Source organism: Equus quagga, chromosome 7 (assembly GCF_021613505.1).
Source record: "Equus quagga isolate Etosha38 chromosome 7, UCLA_HA_Equagga_1.0, whole genome shotgun sequence".
Lineage (NCBI taxonomy): Eukaryota > Metazoa > Chordata > Mammalia > Perissodactyla > Equidae > Equus > Equus quagga.
In genome coordinates this window covers 41,364,035-41,376,497 of record NC_060273.1, presented here as the reverse complement: position 1 = coordinate 41,376,497, position 12,463 = coordinate 41,364,035, and the positions used below count along the sequence as shown (strand labels likewise).

General features: G+C 54.2%; 1 protein-coding gene across 1 annotated transcript in view; it reads left to right on the top strand.

Annotated features, from left to right (window-relative positions):
* Nucleotides 1–12,463, top strand: part of DNAAF5 (dynein axonemal assembly factor 5) — a 48,387-nt gene that overhangs the window by 22,002 nt on the left and 13,922 nt on the right. The window contains exons 6-9 of the mRNA XM_046667755.1: nucleotides 2,755–2,987; nucleotides 3,823–4,035; nucleotides 7,806–7,949; nucleotides 9,445–9,613. Of these exons, the coding sequence (XP_046523711.1) occupies nucleotides 2,755–2,987; nucleotides 3,823–4,035; nucleotides 7,806–7,949; nucleotides 9,445–9,613 (759 nt within the window). The remainder of the gene's footprint in view (nucleotides 1–2,754; nucleotides 2,988–3,822; nucleotides 4,036–7,805; nucleotides 7,950–9,444; nucleotides 9,614–12,463) is intronic.

Genomic DNA, 12,463 nt, shown 5'->3' with positions numbered 1-12,463 from the left:
TTGTTGTTGAGGAAGATTCACCCTGAGCTAACATCTGTTGCCAATCTTCCTCTTTTTTATTTGAGCCAGCACAGATGGCCGCTGACAGATGAGCGGTGTAGGTCCGTGCCCGGAACAAGCCCAGGCCGCTGAAGCAGAGCGCACTGAGCTTGACCACTAGGCCACCGGGGCCGGCCCAGGTCAATAAATTCTAATGCTCTCTTCTGTGTGGCTGTTTAAAACCGTGCTCTAGATTCTTAGTAATTCTTGAGAGCAGCGCTGAAGTTTCCGCAGTGGTGGTCATGCTCTCTGCTGTCCAGTACAGCAGCCACTGGCCATTGAGACCTTGGAACGTGGTTAGTGGGACTGAGGAGCTGAAGTCCTCACTTTATTTACGTAGCCACGTGTGGCCAGCTGCTCCCATGTTGCAAAGTGCAGGTCTCGAGTGTAGGATGGGTGGGCACACTTTCTGTAAAAGGACGGTGACTGTTCGAGGCTTGCAGGCTGGATGCTGTGTGTCATGGCTGTCCGGCTCGCTGTTGGGATGCGAAGCAGCCCCAGAAAATAGTAAATGAGTGGACGTGGCAGTTTTCCAATAACACCATTAGGAAACAGGCAGCGGCCAGGTGTGGCATCTGAGCCAGTGTGCCAGCCCCTGTTCTAGGAGAAAATCGTCGTGTCTGCTGTGTGAAGTGCAGAAAAATAGGCTTCAGAACCACATACGTAGAGAGGCCTCATGTTTCTTTGAAAATACCTCCACAGGCCCCTGAGTCCCCGGAGCGCCTGCCCCCGCTGTTCACAGACCCTCCCAGCCCTTATGTGGCCCCTCGTCTCAGACTCCACAGTGGCTGTGTCATTAGGAAGAAGATGTACTTAGTGTTTTGGGTTTTTGTCTATTTTTTACAAAATTGTAACAAACTCACTTAAACAGCCAACAGAATTTGAATCATTTGGAACTAATTCTGTAATAGAGCATGAAAATGGACAAGTAACAGGAATAAAAACTGAAAATGGGGGCTCATGGTACAGGCTGTTCTTTCTACTAAAACACACCCTTTAAACTCTGACGTATCCTGGTGCCGTTTCTCTCTTGAGAGTTGGTTTGAATTTCTAAGGTCAAAATCTTTTAATTGAAATCCTCAAAGCCTTTTTTGTGAAAAATCAACGAACTTATTCTAAAATTCACATGGAGATGCAAAGGCCCAGAGCAGCCAGAACTTTGAAAGTGAACGAAGTTGACAGACTAACAACACTCGCTGGTTTCAAGACTCAGGAGCCCACAGTGACCAGGACGGCGTGGCGTCACGTGAAGACACGTCGGCGGAACAGAGCAGAGTCCAGAATTAGACACACACAGCGGACAGCTGAGTTTTGACAAAGGTTCAGAGACAGTTCAGTGGGGAAAGGATGGTCCTTCACCAGTGGTGATGGAATAACTGGATATGCAAAAAATGAGCTTGGATCCATTCCTCATGTGATTCACGAAAATTGACCCAAAACGCATCAGCAACCTAAAATTTAAACTGTAAACCTTCTAGAACAAAACCTTCGTGCCCTTGGGTTCAGCAAAACTTTCTTAGATATGTCAAAAGCACACTCCATGAGAGAATTAGTTGATAAATGGACTTCACCAAAATAAAAAGGTCTGTTCTTTGAAAGACATTGTTAAGAGAATGAAAAGACAAGCCACGACTGAGAGAAAATATTTGCAAATTATATATATAAGGACTGGTATCTAGAATACAAAAAGAACTCTCAAAACTCAACAAGAAAGCAAATAATTCCTTTTATTGGTGGGCAGAAAAAGTTTTGAAAAGACACTTCACCAGAGATACAGAGCTGGCAGATAAGCATGGGAAAAGATGCTCCACGTCATTAGTCACTAGGAAAATGCAAATGAAAGCCACAAGGAAATGCCTCTGCACCCTCTTAGGGGGTTTAGATTTGGAACCACCCACTCGAAGTGCCGCGAGGACGTGGAGGAGCTGGACCTCCACACGGTCAGTGTGGGCGTCAAATGGTGCAGCCACTTTGGAAAACCGTCTGACAGTTTCTTAAAAAGCTGCATGTACACCTGCCACGTGACCCAGCCTTTGCTTTCCTAGGCACTTACCCGAGAGAAGTGAGAGCAGCGTCCACATAGACACTTGGATGTGAGTGTTTGTTGCCTGACACGGAAACAACCCCTGTCCGTCAGCCCATGAGTGGACAGACCCTGTGTCCTCTCCACGCAGCGGGAGACTGCTCAGCCATAAAAAGGAATGAGTGCAGCCACCACATGGCTGGATCTCAAAATAATTCTACCGAGTGAAAGGAACCGGACAAAACAGAATGTATACTGTACAATTCCACTTCTAGAAAACTCTAGAAATTGCAGTTCCCCTGTAGTGACAGAAAGCAGACCCATGGCTGCCTGGGGGTGAGGGTGGGGAGGGCTGGGTCGCCACAAGGGGCCCGGGAAACTTGGGGTGATGGACGCATTTATCATCTTGATTGCCGTGATGGCTCGCAGGTGTGCCCAGATGTCAACACTGATCAGATGGTGCACGTTAAGTGTATGTCACTTATTGTGTGTCACTCAATATTGCTCTAAAAAAGTCTCCAAGTAAATTATGACACTTGATGGCTTCATTTCTGCCTTCAGAGTTGGCTTGAACTTTTAAGGCCTCGAAATAAAATGGTGGGAGTACTCCAGGGACGCAGGTAGGTAACTTTCCTACGCAGCACTGGGGTTTTGTGAGTTTCACGGTTGACTTTGGTCCTTGTGATCCCCAGAGAATCGCCCAGCATTGGGCTGTCGGGAGCTCGTCTTCAGAAACCTCTCCAAGATCCTTCCCGCCATCTGTCACGACATCACCGACTGGGTGGCGGGAACCAGGGTGAAGGCCGCACAGCTGCTGGCGGTGCTGCTGCTCCACGCGGAGGACCACGTGACGCAGCACCTGGAGCTCCTCCTGAGAACCCTGCTCCGCGCCTGCGCCGACGAGGAGCGGGCCGTGGTCAGCAGCGTGAGTGCCTCGCTCTGGTCACGTGGCCTGAGCCGTGACTGCGGACTGTCACAGTCACTTCCTAGGTGTGCAGGGCTGGGGCTTAGGCAGTCATGTAGTCACCACCACAGTTACGGTACAGAAAGTGTCTGTGGCCCCGAGACCTCCCTTGGGTCTTTCTGTGTCCAACCCCCCACCACGCCCTGCCCCACAGCCACTGATCTGTCTTCTGTGCCCACCGGGAGCAGCTTTAGAGGGTCACCTCCAAGGCGTCAACCCAGTGGCTCTGTATGTCATTCTGGCTCTGTGTGTCGTTGTGACCCCGCATGTGTCCTTGAGACCCTGTGTGTCGTCGTGGCCCCATGCATGTCCTTGTGACCCTGTGCCTGTCCTTGTGACCCCATGTGTGTCCTTGTGACCCTGTACCTGTCATCGTGACCCCATGCGTGTCTTCCTGACCCCGTGCCTGTCCTCGTAACCCCGTGTGTGTCCTCGTGACCCCATGCATGTCATCGTGACCCCATGCGTGTCTTCCTGACCCCGTGCCTGTCCTCGTAACCCCGTGTGTATCCTCGTGACCCCATGCATGTCCTTGTGGCCCTGTGTGTGTCGTGATCCCGTGCATGTTGATTATATAAGTGTGTCGTGCGCCCGTCTTGATAAGCAGCCCGGTGCCGTGGCTCTCTTCTCCCACCCATCCTGAGGGCCCGGGAGCACCAGGCCAAGAGAGGCGGCCACATGGGCTGCTGCTGCTGGGGGAGGAGCCCGGGGGGCAGGCATGGAGGAGGGGAGCAGGGAGGGGCACATGGGGCCCACGGGGCGTGCAGGCAGCCCTCAGCCTTCTCCCGTCTCTCAGGCCGCCAGGTCCGCGGAGCTCATTGGGGCGTTCGTCAGCCCTGACGTCTTTCTGAAGCTGCTCTTGTCAGTGCTGAGGAAGTCGGCCTCCCCCTCGGGCCTCCTGGTCCTGGCGTCCGTCCTCCGAGGCTGCCCACGGGAAGCCCTCCAGCCGCATGTGAAGGGCATCGCCACCGCGCTGGCCCAGCCCCACATCTCTCAGGGGGCTGAGAACGTGAGTGTGGGGCAGGGTGGGGGGCCCAGAGCGTCGTGAAGTGAACCTGTCAGCGTGCACGGACGCGTGGTGTCCCCGCCAGGGGCTGCTACACGCAATTGCTGACGGTTCCCAGTAAATCCGGGCAGGCCATGTCTGCACGAGGCCCACAGCCCGTCAGGTATCCGCCCGACACCGTCGCCAGGCGCTGCCACCGACGGTCTCCTGTGGGACGACTCGCCTGCCTCCTGCCTCGTTCTGCTCCATCCAGCATGGTGGCCATTTAAAATAAAATTAAACGAATTAAAAACCCTGTTCCTCGGTCATGCTGGCCGTGTTTCGAGTGCCCGATAGCCACATGTGGACAGCACAGAGTAGAGCATGTCCATCGAGGCCAGTTCTGTTGGACCGCGCTGCTGCCATGGGCTTGGTTGGCAGCTCTGAGGGGTCCACCTCTTCCCGGTGCCCTGAGACGAAGGTGCAGGTCGGCCCACCCGTCTGCTGGTCCACGTCAGACAGGTGCAGACACGCATCTTTAGCCTTCATCACGAGCTCATGCCTTACCTGCGTGACTTTGCATTCCAATAACATGCTTAACAGAGGCAACCTGGCGGTTTGGCAGACTCACTGGAGCCTGTGCTGAGCTATTATATTTGTTCCGTTTTAAATTGAGCAGTAAATCCGTTACATCCGAGTCTGAAGCGGTCTAGGGCGGCAGGCTCAGTCGTTTGGAAGAACGTGTGATTGTTTGCTGTTAAAGACGAGACAATGGCTTTGTTGCCATTCGGCTATGACAGGATCGCGCCCTGGAAACCTTGGCATTGGGCTGCGGCCGTCCAGACCTCTGCAGAGAGGCGAGGGTTTGCCTCTGCCGGTTGTCCGCCCGGGCCATTGCAGGCCTCGGGACACGGCCAGAAGCGGTGTCCCCAGCTCAATCCTTGACAGTGGCTGCTGTGGCCAGAAAGCTGGGCAGGAGGGAGGGGCGGGCGCTGTTCCCACACTGCGTCTGGCCTCGTCTCCCCCTGACCCCGGGCAGGAAGGTGTGATTCACAGTCGTGGATGAACCGTCGAGACGACCCTGGGAGGCGGCTTCTAGAATGCAGAGGGGCAGGGCTGAGGGCTGTCTCGTCTGCTCTGCGTGTTTTCAGCCACGTTCCAACTTTTCCCAAAACCCATTCTTAACATAATCATCAAACCTGTGCAAGTCCTGCCTTTTCACTCACCAGTGGCTCTGATCTTGATTCCTCTACCAAGCTGCAAGCCAGAAGTGTTTCTTTCTAGAAGAACTTAGCAATTTGTGTGGGTGTTATAAACTCAGCAGCAAAGAAAACGTTTTCACATCTTCGTGTTGGTTATAGAAAAACTTAACCCCTTAATCTGTGAAGTTCAGACTCTGTGTTTGGCTCCTTGTCTTCTAGTTTTTTAAGGAAAAACTTGATCTTTTAACAAAGAGAGACCCCCTCGTAGCAAAGTTCCATCACACATCAGCGTCTGTCTAGACACTCCAGCCCTTGGCCAGGACCGGTCGTAACAAAGACCCAGGACACCCACTCGACTCCTTTCTGCAGGCTGAACCGGCCCGAGGGACGGAGCCTGGCCTGGGGCAGAGGCGTCTGCTTCCCGCCCCCACACCCGCATGCCCTGTGTGGCAGGAGGGCCTCGCGCTCACGGTCACTCGCGGTCACTGGGGAGGCAGTGCGTGTTGCCTGTGGTGCTGTCCGGTGGCTCTAAGAACAGCCTCCACACGTCTCTCAGGAACACGCTGAAATGGGAAAGCTCCCGGGCACGTGTGGACCGCGAGTCTGGCCATCACAGGTGGGGTCGAGTGGGAGCGGCATCCCTGGTGGCTCAGCGCAGGGAGCCCGGTCCTCGTCTGTGAAACATATCTGTTCAGTGACGGGTGACAGAATTGTTGGGTCACGTCAGGATAACTCACTTACTCCTGTTTAAAGAAAACCGGGAGAGCAGGCGTGGCGTCGCCACTGCTGAAACGTGGAGTCTCAGGCACTTGCTGTGTGCCGTCCCGCATCTCAGCTGACACTGTTTCAAGAGCCAAAACGACTGAGCGTCGTTTCCCACCGTGTCGGTTTTTTTGGCTCCGTGTGTGTGTGTGCGCGCGTGTGTGCATGTGTGCGTAGGTAGATGTCTAAATTCTCTGGTTAAATATAGAGAAATCTGCCAGTGCCGAGGCCTGGTTTCCTCAGAGACGGCGCCGTCTCCACAGCAGGAAGCGATGCGTGGGGACGAGTACGTTAGTAGTGTGGGTGTGTCGTGAGGCAGCTCAGCAAAGCTAGCGGTGGCACCGTCTTAAAGACTGAACTCCCAGGGCCGGCCCGGTGGCATAGCGGTTAAGTTCGCACACTCCACTTCGCTGGCCCGGGGTTCACGGGTTCAGATCTGGGTGTGGACCCACACACCGCTCATCAAGCCATGCCGTGGCGCATCCCACACACAGAACAGAGGAAGACGGGCACAGATGTTAGCTCAGTGACACTCTTCTTCCCACACACACAAAAAAAGTGAATTTCTTTTTATTTTAATAGAAAAAAATAGCTCCTTAAATGTATACGTATTATGGGTCATTTTAGAAATTAGCCAAGATCTTGTCCTCACAAAATCAATCAATCCAGGCCTAAAAGAAATTAGGCTGTGAGAGAAGGAAAGGCTGAGAGAATCACCCGCCTGTGGCTTCTCACAGGAGCTGGAACGCCCATGCGCTGGCCGGGCCCCAGGTGGAGCCGTGTCCAGCTCCTGCAGGCGACGTGCGTGCCCCGTGTGCTGTGGTCTCCTGAGGTGACAGCAGGGCCCGGGGGTGCGTGGAACAAATTGCTGAGATCCAGCGTGAATATCTTGTTTAAACTTTGGTGATTTCTATCGCTTGCGAATGAGTCATGGAGTTCTAGAACTGACTCTGAGTTTAGAACTAATTTATTTCCAGCTGAATAATCACCACACCCTTTTGTGCTCACACTCCGTTAGTAAAAGCACTGAGGTGTGCTCTCCATTACATGCACGCTTGTTTGCGAACCACGTGGACAGGTCACACACGTGACCCCTCCCACCTCACTCTGTGCTGTGGGAGGCACAATGACAAAGGTGGGTCAGACGGCCGCTGCAGAGGCAATCATGCTAGCGCATTGGGGTCCCCTGTGCCCCACGCCCGTCCCGTCCCGTCTCAGTTGACAAGCCTGCAGCCCCAGGCTGAGCGTGTACGTCCACCCACCGAGCCGCCACCTTGTCCCCGAGGGGTCGGCAAGTGCCTCTGAACTGCGTATTTTTGTTTTTCATTAACAGTTTTATAGAAACACTCACAAAGTGCACAGCAGCAGAGCGAGCCCTCACGTCTCTGCTGCCCAGCGTCCACTGTCGTCTACTCTGTCCACTCTTACCTTATCGCTCACCCGGCTTTTATTTTTAACTTTGAGGGGCGGAGGGGGGCAAATGGGAGTCTTTTGGAGCAAATCCAAGATGCCCTGTCATTTCACTTGTAAATTCTACAGTAGGCATCGCTGATACCTAAGAACTTTTTTAAAACACAACTAAAATACCATTAAGCCTTTAACAAAATTAGTGTCAACTCCCCAATCCTTAGGCCGCATTCAGCCTCCCCTGTTGTCTGAAAGAGTGCCCTCTGCGTGGTTCGTGCGTTTGACCCCGTGGCCCGACACAAGTTGCCGTGGCTCTCTGTGCTCCCCGTCTCCTGATGTGGGTGGGCCTCGCCTGAGCCCTCGTGCGGGTGGTGGGAGGCGGTGGCCCAGGGAGAGCCTGACGTGCTCCTGCTCTCTTCGCAGCACCTTTATGGGGAGCACCTGCTGCTCTGCGTGCAGGCTCTGATCGCGGTGTGCCGCGAAGACTGCAGAGGGTCCAGCCTGCAGCTCATGGAAGTGCTGGTGACTGTGATGGCCTCCTCGGGCGCCACAGGCCTTGGTGACAAGGTGAGATGGGTGGGGACCGCCTGCGCTTTGCTGGTGGGCGATGGAGCTTCTGCCGAGGAAGACTCTCATCTCTGAGCAAATGGAAGTGTCGTCTGCAAGTATCCTGCTCTTGAATTCCAAGCCTCAGGCCTCCCCGACTCAGGCTGACAGCAAAGGTGGAAGAGCAGGACGTTTGGGGCAAGTCACTCGTGAGGCAGCTTTGGGGGTGCACAGGGTCTTAGGTCCCCTCCAACTGCCAGTTCATTTTAGTATCTCAGAGTGAAGGCAACGTCTTCACCTTGGAGTCCACCGCAGAAAAGCGACAAGAAGCGAGACCATCCTGGCCTTAAAGCCATGCGTTTGAGTGTGGTTATAGACATCACGTGCGGCTCAAAGTCCAGAGAAGAGAGCACACCCTGACTTGCCTATTTGATTGCAGCCCAACTTTGCAAAGTCATTTCTGTTGCACGGGCTCCATATTTAGGCTCAAAGGCTTCTGGCGGCCAGTTTCCCACAGACTCTGAGCATCGTCCCAAGACCCAGGTTGTTGCCTCTTCCCTGAGAGCCAAGAACTCGTTCTTCCTTCCGGCTCTCACGCCAGCGCGTGGGCAGACCCCCGCTGAGCTGCCTGCCTGCCTGCGAGGGCAGCTCGGTGTCCAGGGCTCACGCCCTCCCGCTCTTTCTCAGGCCTCTCTAAACTTTCATTTCTCTCTTTAAAAACCGCCTTTCCAAGGACATGTGTCTTAGCAGGTGACATGTCATGCCAGGGCCGTATGCACTGGCGAGAGGCGAGTCCCTGTGCCCAGGCCGCTGTCGAAATTCAGGCAAGGCTGCAGAACAGGCCCAGCCGCCGGCAGCTGCCCCCTCGTGTCGAGTGCTCCCTAGTCTTTCCCAGGAGAATAGGGGCTCCGGCTCTATCTCCCAACCTCGCTCACGCTCCGCTCCGCCGGAGCAGCAGAGCCGGGCATCTGAGGGTCTGGTCGGGGCAGAGAGCTGAGCGGGAGGACGCAGGGTATCTTTGACCAGCGGACGCAGTTTGAGTCCCTTCTGCTCAGTTCCTTGAGCCACCTGGTCCCCCTTCTCCTTCGTAGAGCGAGCCCCAGCTGGCAGCCCGCTCTCCGCTCTGCAGGAGGCGCGTGAGGGCGACTCGGAGAGAGCCATCACTCGGGGGAGGCCCGCCTGCTCTCCTGCGGGCCTCATCTGTGCCGGCCTGGGGCGACCCGGAGCTTCTTAGGACGCGCACCTTTGTGTGTTGCGTGGTCGGTTTCGTGGTCGGCACTGACGTGACACGAAGGGAGATTGAGGTGGTGACACTGGCGCCTGCCGTGCTCCCCCCCAACCTGCGCTCCGAGGGGTCTGTCCTGTCCCACTTCCTCGCTGACTGAGGCTCGTGGGGGCCTGGTTGTCGCGGCAGTTGTGTGTGAGGGGCTCTCGTGCTCCGACAAGGAAGGTGGGTCTCCAGTGGGGGTTGAGCCCTAGGAGCAGGAGTGTCCAGCCTGCACCTTGCATCCTCCAGGTCCAGAAGACCATGGACGCCCTGGCTGCGGTGGAGAGCGTCGACAGCAGCCAGGACCTCTACCGAGAGCACGCGGGCCCCCTCCTGGAGTGGCTGGCCGCGTCACACCACGACTGGACTGTCCACTCTGCGGAGCTGCTGCAGCTCGACGTGGTGGTCACGCACGCAGGTGAGCCCCCGAAGCACCCCCCAGGCCAGGCTCAGAGCACAGGTCACGTGGGGGCCACGCGCTCAGGTGAGCCCCCGAAGCACCCCCCCGGGCCGGGGTCAGAGCGCAGGTCACGTGGGGGCCATGCCAGCCCCACCGCAGACGCCAAGAACTGTCTGGGTGAACCAGGATGCCGCAGACAGAGTTCACCCCACTTGGGGTGCTGTTTAAAAGGGATCCAAGTCCCTCTTGTCCTTAGAGAACAGCATTTTAAGGGATGAAACTTCAAAGATGTGAGCGCCGTATGTTGAGGACTGTGGTGTGGCTCTTTGCAGCCTGCCCGGGCACACGGTGTTGATGTTAAACCTGGAAAGTGTGGTTTTTCCTGGCCACCTTTGTAGCTGGCATTCTTCAGATGAAGGGCAATGTTACTGCAGATCTGAGCATGTCCCCGCAGATCAGGGTGGGGGTGTGACTACAGCCCCTCCCAGACCTCACGTTTTTACCAGTTCTCCAAAAGTCTGCAGATTCAGGTCCTTCCCTGGAGTGAGCGGTACTGCTTTCTGGTCCTGTTACAGACACAGAACGCATCCTCACATTTTAGGGAGGTTTTCATTAAAGGAAGCGCAGTGACTCGTCACACGTATCCTGTACTTTTCCAGGTGGCTGTAAACTTATCAAGCGAGCTAGTACTTTCTTCATTTAAATTGAATAAAAATTCTTTTTCCCTTTAAGCTGCCGACTCCCACGCGCCTTCTCTCAGTGCTCACCGCCCCCCCAGCTGGATAAAGTGTGATTGTACTTGGATTTAAGGAGACACACTGTGAACCTGTGATGTCTGTGCGTTGTAGTGGCCAGTCATTATGGTTGGGGTGCCCAGGACCTAAAGAGGGTTCATGGCAGTGACCCCACTGTTATGAGACCTAAGGAAGAAATCCAAAATTGTTCCTTGCCAGTTGTGTACAAAACTGTGTTTCCAAATTTGAAAAGAGAAACACAGAGCTTTTCCAGCCATGCTGAATGGTTTGTGCCAGACACTGTTCTGACTGCTTTCTGGGCGTCAGCTCTCCACCCCGTCGTGGCTGCTCTGTGTGGTAGGGGCCATCGTCATCCTTTCAGAGAAGGAAACTGAGGACAGAGGGCGTCGGTGACACGCCCGGGGTCACACAGCTGACACTGGGATGTAACCTGGCAGCCACGCGGGAAGCTGCCCGTTCCCCACCCCACGTGCCTCTGGGGGGGGCCCCGTGTCTTCAATTTCACATTTTTACTGAGTGTTGTCCAAACAGCTTCGTGAATGAGATTGCTCGAGTCTTCTCCTCACGGATGAGGAAGCTGGCGGGCGGGCGAGCCCTGGGGAAGCAGCCCTCCCTTCCTCGTCGGCAAAGCCAGGGTTCGGGCGGCTGCACTGAGGTGGTCTCCCTGCAGTGTGCTATTTCTGTTTGCAGTTTTTATGTGTTGCTTATGGTGGTGGCATTCGTATTGGCACCTTGGAAAACACACTTATCTGGGCCCCCCCTCACGTCACGCACAGGAAGGTGTTGATGGTTTGATGTTAAGGGACAAGAGCTGGTTTTAAAACTGCAATTCAGTGATCCCAGCTGTGTTTTCTCTGAGCTGCTCTGTGTGCACACGTGCATGTGTGTGCGTGTGCCTGTGCGAGCACGTGTGTGCACGTATGTGTGTTCATGTGTGCGTGGAAAATCTCAAAGTGTAACGCCGTATCTCCACCGGAGTGCTCTGGGAGTGGATGAGTTTTGCTCTCCTTTTTAGTCTTTATTTTTCTGTATTTCCCAAGTTTTCTATAATGAGCTTATGCTGCTGTAATGAACAGAGAAAACAAAAGGGTTTAAATAATTTTTTAACTTTGTAAAATTCTTTAATTCCTTATTTATAAAAGTTCTGTAAGAAGATGAGTTTCTAAACTTAATTATAAAACATTTGAAACATACAGAATCAGATAACTTTCTGAATTTTGAAAAGATGGGGTGGCTACAGAGGAAAGAAAGAGATTTGAAACCAAAGAAGAGGCAAAGAGACTTGGGAACATTGACATCAGGTGTAACAGTGTCAAGACCTCCGTTAGACAGACCCACACGCGTGAGGGCAGACGTGTTGCCCCCACATACAGACGAGTATCCGGGTTGTGTGGAAAGATAACTGGCTGGTGAACAAGCAGTCAGAAAAACGCAGCCTTTGTAAGAATAAAGAAATGTGGATTTTAAACTGTAGGATGCCATGTCTTCATCTGTCGTATTAGCCAAAAGTTAACACTGTCCTTGGTGTTCCCAGCGGAAGCTCTGGGCCTGGCGGGCGGCTGTGGAAAGGAGCCCGTTCTTTGGGAAAGCATTTGGCATTATGTTCTAGAATTATCAGCATGTTCACATCCTTCTATCCAGCAGTCAAGTTTATGAGAATCTGTTCTAAGGAAATGACCCTAATTATGGAGACAGTCATGTGCCCAGAAATACTCAGCAGGGCACAGCTTAGTAGCAGAAACTGGAAGTGGCCCAGGTGCCCACGGGAGTTAGCTCTGTTAGCTGCAGGCCTGTCAGCCCTGGAGCCGCCCAGAGAGAGACGCCCTCGGGGTCAGCCGAGCTTGGTGCTGGGAGGCAGACCGGGCCCTGGGTGGAGTTTTAGCTGCTCGTTTTTGTTTTTTTAACATTCTTAACACCAAGGGGGCCGCTTTGCAAATGCTGCAGACCCCACCTGCCCCCGAGGGCCATCAGCGGAGGCAGCATGTGGCCTGGACTATGTTCTCTTCTCTGTCGAAGCCACAAAGCGTGGCCTGTTTCCAGTTTGTTCAGATGTTGAGAATTGAGAAGGCAGAAGTGGCTCAGGAGCACGAGCCCCTGCGGCGAGCAGGCCTTC